This window comes from Polistes dominula, unplaced genomic scaffold (genome assembly GCF_049000335.1).
Source record: "Polistes dominula isolate Pdom_NZ unplaced genomic scaffold, Pdom_raw_medaka contig_373, whole genome shotgun sequence".
Classification (NCBI taxonomy): domain Eukaryota; kingdom Metazoa; phylum Arthropoda; class Insecta; order Hymenoptera; family Vespidae; genus Polistes; species Polistes dominula.
The window spans coordinates 4,182,654-4,199,670 of NW_028300899.1; the positions used below are offsets into that span (position 1 = coordinate 4,182,654).

Below are 17,017 nucleotides of genomic sequence, written 5' to 3' on the forward strand. Positions count from 1 at the left end.
AATCAAATGATTCCATTTTCTTTTTCTTTTATAACCTTCAATTTTTGACTCTTGATAGGATCTTTCATATTTTAATTAAAGATGTATACATATAATTTTCTTTTAGAAATGAAAAGTTCAATTTCTTAGAAACGTAACTTGTAATTTATTTGTAACGAGAGAAGAAGCAAAATAAAAGGATAGAAAAACGGTTTCTCTACTACACTTTCTATTTCTCGCTAAGTACGAATGCCATTTCTGGCAATAGAAGTTGCGAATAGTTTGAACATTCTTTTCTCCTGTCTAAATGTGTAATCTTATTACTATTTTCCTACTAGGAATATATCTTTTTTTTTGTTTAGAAATAGAAACGAAAAAAAAAGGATTAGCTCATTACGAAGGAAGAAGTTAGATCTCATAGAACTTTTAGTTGGGAATGGTGGGGGGAGTAAGAGGGATAAAAGTAAACATTCGTAATATTACATCAAATGAAATCAATTGCATTTGATCATTCTAATCAGTAAAATAATAATATTGCAATCGTAATTGTTAAAACCACATTATTTTTCAGCGGTTTTAAAGCTGATACTTCATCGATATTCCATAAGGTTGATATTTATTTGGTTTACATTTTTGTTTTTGTATTTTTTCTAATATTCTAGTTAATATTGTGTAAAATAAATAAACAATTTACGTGAATATTTTTTAAAATAATAATAAAAATAATAATAATAAAAATGTAATTTTATTCATCGATATTATATATTAATATTATTAATTTTTAATAAGAAATTTTATATATCAAATTAAAATATTAATAAATAAATATTAAATATTAATTGTATTTTAATATTATTATAGATAAAATATTTTATATATTAAAATATTTTTCATAAAATACAAATTTTATCAAATATATATTTTATAATTGATATATAATAATTTATATTTATGATTTTCAAATTTCATAAAAATGTTGAATATCTTTGAACAGTCAACAAAAAAGAGAGAAAGAGATACGAAACGATACGATGTTAAATGTATTATAAATAAAATATAGAACATTACCACACACACAGGCACACATATGCACATTAAAGTACAAGAAACAAAAAATGTAACATATATTTATAAGAAAATTTGCTACATTTTTTTTTATTGAACAAAGATTATTGATTTCATCAATACAGGATCAAAATTTCATGATTTTATATATCTCCATGTAATTTATTATACATACACCACTTACGTAAATAATATTAGGTAGGATAAAAAAAAATTCTTTATTTAATATATAATAATAGTAATATTTTCATGCAAATGTGAAACAAGTTTTTTCTCTGTATTTTTTTCTTCTTTTCATATTTAACATTCGACCTTATACAAATGATTTAAAACTATTTCGTGCATGATGTTTTATTTCTTATCTACATCACCAGTATTAATGGTGCTGATCTTTTTCATGGATTTCTGTTCATCAATTTTTCGAATTATTGGTCAATCAAAGTGATCGGTTAACATTTACATTTCTAGTTTGAAAATCCTTGAATCAATCCAATATTTTGTTTTTCTTTTTCTTTTTTAGTTACTCTGTAATTTTTCAGCTGTCAAACGCAATGAATCATCATTGACAGATTCGATTAATAATATTAGCATATAATTATGAAAGTTCTAAATTGGCTATAAGAAACATTCCAAATAAACTAAAAAAAAACTCTTCCCACATTTACCCCCCGCGTTCGATCGAATAATTAATACTGTTTTTAAATATGTATAATTATTATTATTATTATTATTATATTATAATAATAATTAGTATCATGAAACATACGTATTATTATATAATTACAAAAAATCAAAGTATGTATTCTTAAAAACATATTTTCAAGAAAATTATTATGAAACTTATTTCCCCCTAATTGCAAATATAAATTAAATAGAAAAAAAAAAAACAAGAATAATAAGGAAAGATAATATTAAAATTTAATCAATTTGACCTATATATTTGAACTATATTTATATATGCTAAGTTATGTAAAAAGAATTAGCATAAAATTAAAATTTAATTAAAAAAGGTAGAAAATAGGCGAGTGTTACGATCTTTTGTAAAATTATTACCGTCAACTTTGATGATAAAAAATATTAGGTAAGGTTTTCAAAATGCATGTATATATAGAGAGAAAGAGAACAGAAAAATTGCAGTCTAACTTATTACCAGTACTACTTAACACACGTTGATCTATTTTCTTTCTCTTTCGTTAAGAAAAAAAATCTCATTTAAAGGTTAATTCTTAAAAATTCGAAAAAGTATATCAGAAAAAATGTTTGTCAAAATTTTTGTCGTTTTCCTTTTGATTACTATCGCAACGTCGAAAATTCGTGAGTATCTGAACGAAAAAAAAAATTATAAACAGATTTTGAATCGAATTAATAATTGATTTTATTTTCTTTTTTTTTTCATATAATTTTGATTCTGAAATTTTCTTCAGTTAGAACAAAAAAATCATAAATCAAAAAGAATCAAAAGTTTTGAATTAATTTTACAATGCAATTATTGTTTTCATGTAATTGTCGTTAAAAAAAGACAACACGGATAAAAAAAAAAGACGTTCTATTGACTACAGTGAAATATAAAAAAATAATATATTCTTTCGTATTTCACAGCATCGTACATTCACGTATGCGGTCGAAGGAATCCAAATTTTTCGGAATGTGCAAGGAAAAGTATATTGGCACTTCGTGAAAAGCTAGCAGAAGGAATGCCAGAATTCAATGTTCCATCGACTAAAACTTTTGTCTTGAATAACATTTCGTTTGTAAATCAAACCGATTTCATTGTTTCTTCTAAAAAAGCGATGATTTATGGGGTGCATGCTTTCGAATTACCAAAACTTGACGTGGATTTGAAGAAAAAATATTTTCATGGAAATTTCAAATTTGAAACGTTGTTAATCGAATCTGATTGTAATTTTTATACCAAAATTGTAGTACCCATAACAGGAAGGAAACACTTAAAGCATTCGCACGTAAATATTTTTAATATTTTATCATATTTTTCATTTACTTTTTTTTTTTTTTTTTTTTTTTAATTAAAATTAGATTGACCAAGAGATGATAAATTGTTTCTAACGTTAAAGCTCGAAACCTTTCAACCCACCCACGTAATACTTTTTAAACTCCCGTTTGTTAATTTTTCTTCTTCTTCTTCTTCTTCTTCTTCTTCTTCTTCTTCTTCTTCTTCTTCTTCTTCTTCTTCTTCTTCTTCTTCTTCTTCTTTCAAATTTTCTTATCTTGTCTACAAAATATTTTTTTATAACATATACCATATTATTTAACATTAAAACTATCGACGATTCAAGTATACTTATTTTTAGAAAAAAAAAAAAAAAAAAGAAATGAATTCTTTAAAAGTAGCTAATTAGAGTCATAAAAAACTGTCTTCAATGCAAAAGAAAAAAAAAAGAAAAAAGGAAAAGAACGAATCAAATAATAAAAAAAATTAATTATATTACAGATAATGTGACAGCAGACGTAGTTTTAAAATTCAGATATACAATGAAGGATGGTAAAAAATGGATACACTTTGATTCGGTGAATGTTAAAATGGACATAAAAAAAATAGATATAAATATTAAAAAAACTGCTGAAAACAAGAACTCCGTCTTATCAATTACAATCAACACGATTCTGGGAACCAACAAAGCTGATATTATTCGCGTTGTTAAACCAAACATTGAAAGGGATATCGCCAAAAATATATTGACTATATCCAACAATATCGTTTCAAGTTACCCATTGGACGAGATTTCACCTGATCGAGAATAAATGTACGATTTTTGTTGTTTTGCGTTTTTTCTGATCTTTCATTTTGTTCTTTTTTTATACTAATGGACTTGTCTATTTCGATTATTTATTAATATATTAAATAATAAAACATAAAGGAAAAAACCGAGGAAACTTCAATTTCAAATTTCATCAAAATTAAAACAAAAATAAACATTTTTATATTCTGACCACTTTTGTCAACCTTTTTATCATACTATGCGTTTACCTTGTGAATTTGTTTTTCTTAAATATATTATTTTTTGATACAGCATTGATTTATATTTTTTAAATTGACTATAAAGGAAGGAAAATAACGAAAAAAAGTAAAAAAATAAATACAATATTGTACAATACGCTTCACTATCAATTAATAAAGAATTAATGCAATTTTATGGATAATGCATCGTTAAGACCTTGATTGAACGTCAATGGAAAATAACTTACACGTGCATTACAAAAATAGAACTATTATTTCTTCATTTTTTTTCTCTAGACAAATCATTCAGTTATCTTCCTGAATCAGATCATGTTCGAATGATATTAAATGAAGAATAATAAATATTAATAAATAAATAATTACTACTGTGACATGTCCAAAAATAAATGAAAAATATATAAATGATTTTTTACTACTATAGTTTTCGATCAAGCTGTAAAACTCTACTATAATTAAATATAATCTTTATCTCAATGTTATTTCAAACTATACATTTTGGTTTTTTTTTTTATATATAAAAGGAAAGAATTATATTATTAATCAAATAATACAATTTTAGGATATATTTAACATTAAATTGCTTTATTCAGTATGTTGCGTCTCAGAGGCGTTAAAATCTACAAATTTATAAATTATATTTGACTATTCTTGTATAATGAATATACACCTGTTTATAATAATCTACTTATCGACCAGAGTATGCGTATTGTATTCTATGTTACTCGCTTAAACATGATGAAGTTCAGTATCTTTTTTTTTTTTTTTTTTATTCTTTTTTCTTTTTGATTTCTGAAGATAAAACCAAGAACTTTGAAATGCACGTCGATAAAACATCCGTAAAAATAAAATTAACATATACATAAAGATCTATATAAATATATATTATTCATATTCTATATATAGATATACATATATATAGATATGAATTTCTTATCTTTCTCTCATACTGATTATTTTAACAAATTTCAATATCTTTTTCTTCGCATATTATATAATACTTAAGATTATGAATTTTTTTATAATCTCATTAACATCATCATTCCTCTTAGTTCGAATCACAGGCATATATATAGATATTATAATACGAATTAAATTAAATATTATACGAATACTGGTATTGAAATGATTATAATAAAATAAAATATAAAACTAAGAAGCGATATTATAAATTAAAATTCGAATAAGCCTTACCTTTTGAAAGTATTGAGAAAATCTTTATTACAAAAGGTAACCTTCGAATAATTTTTTTTAACATAGTTGAAGAAATATTTTACATTTCTTAATACAAATCAAACATTTATAATATACGAATGATTTTCGACGTGGTAAAATCTAATCATTTGATCTATAAAAATATACATACATACATACATAAATATATATATATGTAAAATTCCAGAGGTAGTATTTTAAATTGTCAATAATGTCAATGGCAAATTATCAATATTTAATCATTGACATTATCATCATCATTATCATCATCATCATTCGTCATCCGTATCGTTTTCTAAATATTCTATCTATGATTTGATTTTATTTTTTTATTATTTTTTATTTTCTTCCATAAGTCTAATTTCGTATGTATGTATACCTTTTTTATTTTCGTTCTACTTGGTTTGAATTATTAATTTAAAGGGAAGAGTTGTTCATAAGTGAAATTACTGATAATACCATTCGCTATTTCACGGAATGCATCGGACAATGCTTTCTCGATCAACGGTTGCATTTCCCCTAAGAATGCATCGAAATTGCTGTTTATAGCGTTATTGATTACATCACCGAGAACCTTTTCACCGCCAAAAAGATTGTCAAGATTTAAGGTACCCTTGCCAACGGTTATTTTCATTTGAAAATCTTCGATGAAAAGGCGATGATCTCCGTTAGGTTCTTCCGTACTTCCTGCACGTACTTTGACAGATCCGGTACATTGGGTGAAATTTCCATTCATTGGTCCGGAACCTTGAATTGGTAAAAGTAATACTCTTCCGTTGATATCGTAATTTCCTTTGATATGTAAGTGCGGTAATTTGATCTTCAAATCGAATTCCAACTTGTCGAAGTTTGTCCTTTGGTGATGTGGTGAGTTTTAATTTTTTTTTTTTTTTTTTTGAAAAAGAAAAAACAAAATTATGTTAATATTAATTTTGTTCGTTAATTTTTTGTTAAATGGTAATTGATAAAAATGATAATTGATTTTTTTTTGTCGAATAAATTTGAATTTTTTTAATTCTTTTTTATGAATTATACTGAAAGATGATACGTGTCTTTTCTATGTTTTAAAACGGAATATGTTAATGTAATGTATAATATGTGTGTTTGTTTTAGAGGTTAATTGATTTTTTTTTCTCTTTTGAAATTCCTTTTTGCTGACGGTCTTCCTAATTCTTTTGGAAAAAAATCCACGTGTTACTCAAACGACGTACAGACGAAGAAGAAAGAAAGGAAGGAACAGTGATCCCAGAGACTTTCAAAATGTAGAAAAAGAGTTCCAACTTTTTCAAAGTTGATGACCTTTTTTTTTTTTTTAGGTAGCAAACGTCGATGACTGGCACACCTATTACCGAAAATTGATACACACCTAATACCGACGTTGAATAATTTTTTAAAAGGAACTAAAATAGTTTATTTCAATTTTTTTTTTTTTTTTAATTGTATTCTTATAAAGAGATGAATTTTTAAAATTTTTTTAAACAATGGAATTGAATACTTCGAAAGTATCCGAAATTAGAAATAAAGATTTGATTTTTTTTTGAAATTTTAATAATCAAAATCAGGTATTAATTTGTTTATGAAAAATGTAATCTCTTCAAAATAAGTGATATTTTATACTGTGTTTCTTTTTTCTTTGTAAAAAATTAAACTAGTAGACAATTTTCTTAATTTTCTTAGACAATCATAAAATAAATACTTCAAAATTGATGAGATAAGAAAGGAAGATTTTATTCTTGGAATTCAGATAATCAAATATTAATTTGTTATTCACGGTTCAATCAATAATTTCCAATAAATTTACATTGATTAGTTGTATTTTTTTTAAATTATGGTAGCTGACAATGAAAATGAATACTTTGAAAGTATCGAAAGAAGAAAAAATTTGATTCTTGGAACTTGGATAATTAAAATCAGATATTAATTGGCTACAAATTGTTCAATAAAATTAGAAATAAGTATCTTTTAATCATTTTTCTGAATAGTGTTGATTAAAATGATCTCTCTAATTTCCTTGAACACTGTAGAAATTAATACTACAAAATTGTAGAGACGAGAAGTTAAGATTCTGATTATGGAATAGTTATTACTTGTAATCAAAGTTAAACAAAAAAAAAACAAATTGCAAAGATTAGATTTGAGGAACATTGATTATCAAAATTCAATACAAATTTTCTATTTTGATTCACAAAATATCAGAATAATTTAAAATGATCTATAATTTATCAATATATTAATATTTGTGAAAAATAAAAATCAACACTTGCTATTAAAAAAAACATCGAGCTTATTATTTCATTCGAAAATTGTTCAATATTATTCGTGGAATAAAAATATTTGAAAATACTTGGACGAATATCGACAATTAAAAAAAAAGAAAAAAAAATGTAAAAATGTAATGTTCCGTGAGAAACAGAAAACAAAAGAATTTAAATTCAAAAAAGATCAAAATGTAGTACAAGTTTGATACAAATCTAGAACTAGGGGAATCGTTTGTTGACCTTTTCAATTACGTGTTCGGCACGATGAATGAACTTACACGAAAGTACGAAAAAAAGAAAAAAAAGAAATAAATAAAATCAAGATCATGAGGAAAGATAGTTTCTAGGTCAACAATGTTATATATTTCTACAAATTCCTTTTTTTCTCATGTAATGATCATATCCATTTTTGTTTTTATTTTATTTTCTTATCTGTCAACGATTATCCACCTTTTTTATATTTTTCTTTCTTTCTATTTTTTTTTTCTAAGAAGTTACAGGTAACAAGCTATACGCGTTTAGTAACATGAAAATTGTTTTCAAATTCGCGTTTCAAGCAGTCGTGTCACGGTCGTACCTCAATACCATAAACTGAATATAAAGTAATCTTACTTTCCCGGATCGAATGATCAATCGATGTAATTATATTCACATTTAGTTTTATTTTTATTTTTATTTTTCTTTTCCTTTTTCTTCTACTTCTTCTTATATATTCGTACATTAAAATATCAATGATGATGATCAGTCGTGCGAAACTAGCGAATCACTGAATGAAAACGTTACGTTTAAATCGATTTATCTGATTTAATCGTTTATATAATATAATTTTATTTCAGTTTTTTTTTTCAAATAAGATAGGAAACGATAAGTTCGTCGTAATACAGTATTATATACAATTATTTTAACTTATTTCTATCTCTCGTTCGTTTGATTCATTGTATTTTTTTTTTTTTCTATAAAAATATACGTAACCAATGAAATGACAACTGAACGTCTGCAATTTATTTTCTATACAATTTTTCTTATTATATTTATTTAAAAATAAAACAAAAAGGATAAGATAGACTTAAGGGGTTACATGGGTTTCACGGATTCAAAAAATCGATTTTTTTTTTGTTGCTTATTAAAATCAACAACATCTCTAGAATATTATCCGAAAATTTCAACTTGATCCGAGTAATAGTTTCAGAGACACAGCCTTTTAAAATTGCGCGCTCAAGGCTACCTGCTGGGTCACTCAAAACTTGAAATGTGTTTTTCTCAAAACTATGTTTTCAAAGTCGGTTGTCAAGATTTCTCGAAGGGTACTCCACCGATCTCGATGAAATTTTAAACAGATCTTCGAGATACAATTTACAAGGACTTGGACGAAGGATTTTTTTTTTTTTTCAATTACAACTATTTTTTTTTTTTAAATGCCGCAGAATTTTTTTTTCCTTCGTCTAATTTCTAGTTTGAAGCCTTAATTAAAACAAGTATTTTTTTTTTCACTTCAAATGATCCTGCTTGGAGTTCGGCTGTCAACGCGAATGCACTTTTTTTTCGAGGGCTCGCCGGGAATGACGTCACAATGGCGGAGTTTTTAATATTTTTTTTTTTTAATTTCAGAAAATGTTTATTAAATATGTATCTTTAAGATAATAAAAAATTTGAATCAAATATTTCATATATTATATGAAAAAAAAAATCTTGAAAATACGCCGTTTTTATCCCGATGAAACCCATGTAACCCCTTAATAATATTTGTTCGTTAATCTGTCACAACTTTATTTCACTTTTATCTCTCGTTTTTTAATCAAATTCTAACAATTAAATAACAAAATCAAACAAAGATCCTTTACAAATGAATTTATCTCTGTTTCTATTCTAAATTACTATTCTTTTAAATATTAATAACAATTTAAATAATAATGAATATGAAAAATGATCCTGCGTAACATTTATGTGTTAAATCTTTTCTTTGTTATTTAATATTTAAAAAAAACCAATCAATATTCCAATATGACAACTTTTACTTCTCAATTATTTTACACAATAAAACACTTATCTTCTTATTCTAAAAATCATTCTCATTACCGCGGAACAATAAAATAAAATATTAAATTAATATATAATTTCGTATGAAATATAATATCGAATTAAAAAATTATATAAAAACCAAGAAGAAAGTAAATTATAAAAAAAAAGAGAGAAACAATTAAAACGAACGTCATGCTTCCTTAAAAAAAAAAAAAAAAAAATGAAACAAGTTCAATGATCGTTTATTATTGTTTGATAACGGTTTCATTCTTACTTGTTTTGCAGGTTAATAAAAAGTATCACATAAAGATGACTGTATAAGGTATCGAGTATAGTTTCTTCTTACTATTATTACAATTATATTAATCTACGTGATTAAGGATTACGTGAATTACGATAAAGTAGACAACATATTGAAATGATCTGTGCTGTAATGCGAGCCCAATCTCCCTCCCCTTCCTTCCTTTCACATTAAGCAGTAATTTTCTACTTCCTGAATTCGTAATCTTTTATTAAATATTCAATAACGTTATTACATTTTTATAGTTCGTGTCTCAAAGAATTCTTAATGAATGCCAAAAATTTCCATGTATCCTTCGGATTTATTTTTAAAATAAAAATACAAATTGAAATTCAATAAAAATTAATATTCATTTCTATATTTAAAAAAGATATTGAATTTTTATTTTTGGTTTTTCGTAATATTTAATTTTTTCTTTTTTGTATAATATAAAATTATTTGGAACAATTATTTAAACGTTCCATTATCTTTTGTCAAATTTTTATATAACAAAGAAGATTCTATTCCATTAAAAAAAGATAAAAAATAAATAAATTATTTTTTAATAATGGACAAATAAATAAACAATGTTTAAGTATGAATCAGAATCAGCTGTTTACCGGTTTTTTAATAAAAATTCATGAGAAAATATATTCATACGTAATTTATTGTTCAAGAATACTTTCTTGGAAACAATAATTTTATTTAATCGTAATGATAAAAGTGTTATTTTTTTTTTTAAATCGTATATGATTTGATTGAAATTGGATGAAATCATTAACTTACTTCAAATCTGTTATGGTGAAATCACTTGCACCATAGGCTTCTACATCCTTAGCACTTATCCTGAGACCAGCTCTTTCGGTAGCAATTAGATTTTTCAATAAAAGTGGTTCCAATGATGGAATATTGTATTCTGGTACCCCTTTTTGAAGATATGGTTTCAAAGATTCGACACTTTCAGTCACGCAAGGAACAATATTGGGATCGTTACGTTTGCATACGTGAATGAAATCAGCTGAAAAAAATCAAATTATTTAATAAGAAAATAAAACATGATCAAATTGTATACAAGACTCAGAATACAATTTAAAAATTAATTATTTTTTTTTTGCATAATGATGGTAATTATTTTTAAAAAAATGAACCAAAGAAATTGCCCAAATAATTATAGTTAATAAAAAAATGTAATACATTTAATATTTCGTAAAAGTTGAAAAGATAAGATGACAAATCTAATGTGCATAATTTAATTTAAAAAGAAAAGATAAGTTAAATGTGTTAATAATTGTTAGGAAATTTATAATTATTTTATTTTGTAAAACTATATCAATTAATTGAACCAACAGGGTGTAAAGAAAAATAAATGATTTATTTACCTGTGTTAAAAATTGTTATTAGAAAAAAAAATTTACTAAAACTATTGTAATCAAAATTTGACAAATCAAAATAAAATCTTATACAATTTGTAAAATAAAAAACAAATTAAAATATTTATCTTCTCGTAACAAATGATACAATTTTAAGAAATATTTTAAATTAACCATCACCATGTTTAAATTAAACATTCAACGATATAACAATTAAAAAAAAAATTAAAGAAATTAATTCATTTAATATAATTAAAATTGACTCACGTATATCTTTTGATTGGCCAACATCGAATATCATAGAAAACAAAATTAAATTGAATATGAACAAAACGTAACATTTCATGATTAATTTTGATATATTTGATATATAAAAGGTAAAATTGAAAATAAGAATATAAAGAATATCCTCTTTTGAATGAATTTAATAGAAGGAAACACAAATCACGAATGATTCTCGGTTGATGCTCGGAATCGAAGTGAATAAGAGTGAAGCGTGCGTGAACCTTATAGTGGTATACTACTCCTCCCCCCGTCCTCCCCCAATCCTTACCATCCACCATCTACCATCTTTGAGTTATTCAAAATTAGTCAGAGTTACAGTCACTGAAACAATTGTCTACCACATGTGCCATTCACATATCACACACACACACACACACACACACACACAAATATGCCAATGCATTTATTTTTTTATACATAAATATTCAGATATAAAAATATATATATATATATATATATATATATATATATATATACACGTATGCACCCAACTACCCACACACACATACACAAAAATCTACTATTCATTTATTTTTCTTCTACTTATTTAAATTTATATATCCTACACACACCTATACACATACATCTACATATTATTCATAATTTTATATTCACTGTGTGTACGCATGTGTGTGTGTGTGTGCGTTTATGAAGGTTACTTCTTTTAGATTCAAAGTCAAGGATACTCATTGAAAAGAGAGTTGAGAAGAGAGGGATGATAAAAAAGATAAACCACTAAAGATGTATAAACCGCACAATGTTAATTACATTAAACGCTTAAAGTTTAACATTGACCTTTTAAACTATTATCATTGGCAGATTCTTTAAGATACTTTTTTCTTCTTCTTTATTTTTCACTCTCTCTCTCTCTCTCTCTCTCTTTTTTTTTCTTTTATTTCTCATATGTTAATAATCTACGACCTGTACAGGTAAATACAATCATTCATGAGTATACTTATATACATACGTTTGAACATGTTAACTGTGAGAGTTGTTAATGAATAGAATAAAATTGACAATTTTTTAACAAATGATAATAACATTGTCGTGAAAAAAGTTCAATCGACTTTTTTGATATAAATAATCGTCCATTAAAATTGGATTTAAAATAATGCGAGAAGAAATTAACAATTTGTTTCAGAATATTCAAAGATTAAATTCACAAAAAAATATCCATCCATTCTGATAGAATCGCATTATAATAATTATAAGATAAAATGTAAGAAAATGAACAAAAAAATATACATCACTTTATAATTTATTTATTTATACCATTTAACTGGCTTCGTTACGTATTGCGATGATCGTTTAACACGTTCGAGCGTCACGGGAATTTTTAGGAAATTCCCGTCAGGCCACAGGTGTTACTTTGTATTAAAAAAAGTAGTTGAACGTGTCAGTCACCGATGACGGACGTGGCCTAAATGTAAAGTCTAGTGTCAGTCACCGATGGTTGACGTGGCGTTCAACGTCTTAAAATTTTATAAAAATCACTAAAACTCATTAGAGTTCTATTTTCTTGAAATGGATATAAAAAAAAAAGTGGTAACTAAAAAATGACTTTAAAATAACATCTGATCATTATTTATTAATCGTATACATATTCATACGAGATGTAATAAATTTGAACATTGAGGAAAATGAAAATAAATAAATTCATTTTTAATCGTATATTTCAAACATTAGAAGTATAGTTGACAACGCGTTTATCAATTTATTCATATGAGTATGAACGCTCTCGTATGACGTTATTTCAGCCTTTATTTCTTATACACAGGACATATATGCATCGAGAATTTAAATAAAAAACGTGAGAGGTGTGTTAATTATTATTATATATAAATATATATATATATATATATATATATATATATATATGTTTAAAAATATTCATCTGTAAGCACGTGACATTTAACATTACCACAATGAGTATAAAAGAAAGAAAAAGAAAAAAAGGAACAGATCTACATCAAGGAAAATAAGGAGGAATAGATTGTAAGAACAATGAATAATTTTAAATCATGTAACACATTGTGATATATCCTTATCATTAAAATTTATCCATATATAAATCTAATAATCAATTTTAAAACTATCCTATAAATAAATTTCAATAATATCATATATATATATATATATACATTTTTGCATCGAATTGCATATATCTTATTTACAATGTTAATTTACGTTGGAAGAACAAAAAAGAAAGAAAATATACTAAGTATCCTTGATAAGAAACTGTTCACTAGAAGAAGATAAAAAAAAAAAAAAGAAAAAACTGGGATGGTAAATCAAAGATAAAAAGAATATTCTTGAATAAAATTAAGATTATTTTCCATTTACCCCATTACATGGTTTAATCTTTCCTTATAATCCTAAAATTGAAATCAGTTATCGATATTTATCCTTAGTGTATTAACATTAAAAGATAATCAACTAATCGTGGTTTAATGTAAAGGATAAAATGAGGATAGAATAGTAGAAGATAATATAAAATATTTGTATATTTTTACATTAAAGTTCATTAATTTATCGTAAGAATGAAAAGAAAAGAAAATTATTAAATTATAAATAAATTAAATACAAATTCTAAGAATTTACATTAAATTTTATAAATTATTACAATTATTTGCAATATTAATTAATATTGCAATGAAAACAACAAAAAAAAGAAAATATGAGATTACAAACTATTAATCGTTTTGATAGCACCGATTACATTCAGTTTAAAAAATCGAACGTATCGTACTTAATGAACTAACATTTGTTATCCTGTAATCGAATTAATATCATTTGTAACTTACCCCATTATTATAAATTAAATTCTTAATTATGCTTAAGTAATAAATACTAGTTATTGATTGTGATTAATAGAATTTTGAATGGTAAGTGAAGATAAGAGAAAAAGAGAGCGAAATTAATATATCTACTAAATTAAAATTGTTATTCTTCAAGTCAAAGAAGTCGTCGGAGTTATCAACAATATGACGTAATAATTCTATTGCATAATGCATCGACTTACATCCACATCCGGAAATAAAAGCCAAGAGCAAGCAAGCAAAAGAATTGTTGGTTTGGAACATTCTAAATTATCAGCAAAGAAATTATCATAGGAATGGATGGTTTCTTTTTTTTTCTTTTTTTTCATTCATCGTTTCCCAATTCAATTTTTATTTTTATTATTTTTTTTATTTATTTATTTATTTATTCATTTATTATCAAGACCTGAATATACATTTCTTTGCTAATAAAAGAAATTATTTAATTATATTTCTATACATAGTAGTATTTAGGATGATGAACACAAAGAAGATATTATAATAATAATGATAATAATACGAGATCATTATTTCGTTCTTTTTAAAATAAGAAATACAAAATGTAAAAATATATGTATTGTATATAAATGACAAGCAATTCTACGTAAAAAGGAAATAATTCTACATAATATTATGTTAAAAATACGACCATGATCAATCTGCATTTTATCAAGAATTGGAGAAAAAAAAGAGCATTTAACGAGAACATTCTGAAAATTTCTTATTAATCAATTACTTTCCTCATAGTTAATTTATTTTAAGGATTCGAGGATAAATAACTAAAGTATGTTCATGTGAAAATAAAAAAATAAATAAAATTATCTTGATAATGAGCTTAAAGTTTGACGACAAACCAAAAACAATAATAAATATTAGAATATTTGTCTTTAAAATTCACGTTACTTTTATCAAAAAAAAAACAAAAACAAAAACAAAAAAAAACAATTTGTCGAAATAAAATACTATTTACTATTTATTGTAAAAATTAAGTAGATATCATAAAAAAAATGTATAATTATACTATAATAAATATGACTTATTATAAGACTTTAAGAAAGAAAAAAAATCTTAAGAAAATTATAAAGTCCGTTTATGTATGTACCATTAAAATTAATAATACGGTATCAAATGAATATTGATTTAAAAATTCAAATAAGAAATCTATAAACGTGTGATTCGTAATATAACCATGATTTTACAAAATATTAAAAATTCTTTACATTAAATACTAAATATTATTGTGAATTAGAAAAACGAAAAAAAAGAAAACACCTATCTACGATTAATATCACGAAACCTGACTAGAACATAAATTACTTTCCTTGTAATAACGTAATTCTAGTAACTATCATTTCATATCTTATTACAAATAATAATATCAGTATATTTATAATATTTATTTATTGTAAGTTGAAAAAATGCTGTTGTAATTTTCTTCATACACGTAGGAACGGGGAAAAAGATTCTTATATAAAAAATACATAATATATGGATTATATATTTAATCTCGATCACGTGATTACTCCGTATTATTATATGAATCAAAGATAAAAGATCATCTGAAATGATAATGTGTATTGGAAAAACTAAGAAAACCTCGATCGATATTTCCTTTTTCTTTTTTTTACAGTCGCTTTTAATCACCCATTAAATTTTATTATTAACGATTAGCGTAATTATTATATACGTGGCACTAAACTACATTGTTACTGCATTTTGTAACAATATGTTTTTTTCTTTTCTTTTTTTTTTCAATGATAACTTATCAATATTTAAGAATCTACTTGAAACATTGGATTATATATTCAACCAAAACTGTCTAATCTGAGATTACCGATCTCGTGTTCTGTCAGAATACGAGAACATGTAATTCACTGTCTTGTAATCGCTCGTACGTTTTATAATGGTAAGACATTATTTAATGACAACCGGCTATTCGAGTCTAGATGACATTCATTTCTTCTTCTACTTCATCATCTTCTTCTTTATTATTCATCTCTCTCTATCTTTTATAGATTAGCTAAAGAATCATACAGTTTTCTACGTCTATCACTCAAGATTTATTTGGTAAAACACACGATGACAAAATTCTGTTTTACTTTTCTATTCTTATTTCTGTTTCTTTCTTATCTTTTAATTTTCAGTTTTATTATCTTTGAAAAAATAGAAATGTATGTAAAACAAAATCAATAGGAAATAATAAAATGAAGATTAATTGATGGTTTAGAATAATTCTAAGAAATTTCAGTTAATTCGTAAAAAGGAATTTTAATATTTACCGTTTGAAATAAATTAAATGTAAAAATCTATTAAAATATTTATAGTAGTAGTAGTAGTAGTAGCCTTTTAATCGAGAATTGAAGAGAACGTTTTTTTAAAAGCACTTATTTTTATTTTTATTATCATTGAATAAAATATAGGGAAGAGAGAGAGGCAGGGTGTTGTAGAAATAAAAAATTGACGTAAAGTAATGCAATAAAAATATATAATCGATAGTTAACGATTATTCTAACGAGTACAGTAAAATGGCACGTAACAGTTTAAGATATTATCCTTTTCGTATAAATTCAGTATAAAAACTAATAAAAACTCTTGCCTACGTGTAAACGTATTCTTTTAATAAAAATCAATTGAAAAGAATTTTGTCCAAGGTTCCATTTAATCCTGTTTTTATTATTTCATATTTTTATTATTATTATTTTTATTTATTGATAGTTTGAGATAATCCAAATGATTACAGTAAAATAAACTCA

At 24.4% G+C, this 17,017-nt stretch overlaps 2 protein-coding genes across 2 annotated transcripts; one reads left to right on the top strand and one right to left on the bottom strand.

Annotated features, from left to right (window-relative positions):
- The first annotated feature begins 1,172 nt into the window (after positions 1–1,172).
- LOC107069540 (uncharacterized) lies at positions 1,173–3,620 on the top strand. Its single transcript, XM_015327348.2, has 3 exons — positions 1,173–2,358; positions 2,644–3,005; positions 3,494–3,620. Exons 1-3 carry the CDS (start codon positions 2,301–2,303, stop codon positions 3,500–3,502), a joined length of 429 nt encoding a protein of 142 aa, XP_015182834.2. The 5' UTR covers positions 1,173–2,300; the 3' UTR covers positions 3,503–3,620.
- A 962-nt stretch (positions 3,621–4,582) lies between these two features.
- Positions 4,583–11,647, bottom strand: LOC107065115 (circadian clock-controlled protein daywake). Its single transcript, XM_015318487.2, has 3 exons — positions 11,428–11,647; positions 10,577–10,808; positions 4,583–6,087 (listed from the first exon to the last, which is right to left on the bottom strand). Exons 1-3 carry the CDS (start codon positions 11,504–11,506, stop codon positions 5,646–5,648), a joined length of 753 nt encoding a protein of 250 aa, XP_015173973.1. The 5' UTR covers positions 11,507–11,647; the 3' UTR covers positions 4,583–5,645.
- Between the last annotated feature and the right edge of the window lie 5,370 nt (positions 11,648–17,017).

Excerpts from the sequence above, each read along its gene's own strand:
- LOC107069540 (XM_015327348.2), top strand. The coding sequence starts at position 2,301 with ATGTTTGTCAAAATTTTTGTCGTTTTCCTTTTGATTACTATCGCAACG. Across the intron at positions 2,359-2,643 it reads TATCGCAACGTCGAAAATTC|CATCGTACATTCACGTATGC; the intron begins GTGAGTATCTGA and ends CGTATTTCACAG.
- LOC107065115 (XM_015318487.2), bottom strand. The coding sequence starts at position 11,506 with ATGAAATGTTACGTTTTGTTCATATTCAATTTAATTTTGTTTTCTATG. Across the intron at positions 10,809-11,427 it reads TGGCCAATCAAAAGATATAC|CTGATTTCATTCACGTATGC; the intron begins GTGAGTCAATTT and ends GATTTTTTTCAG. Across the intron at positions 6,088-10,576 it reads TTCACCATAACAGATTTGAA|GACAAACTTCGACAAGTTGG; the intron begins GTAAGTTAATGA and ends ACATCACCAAAG.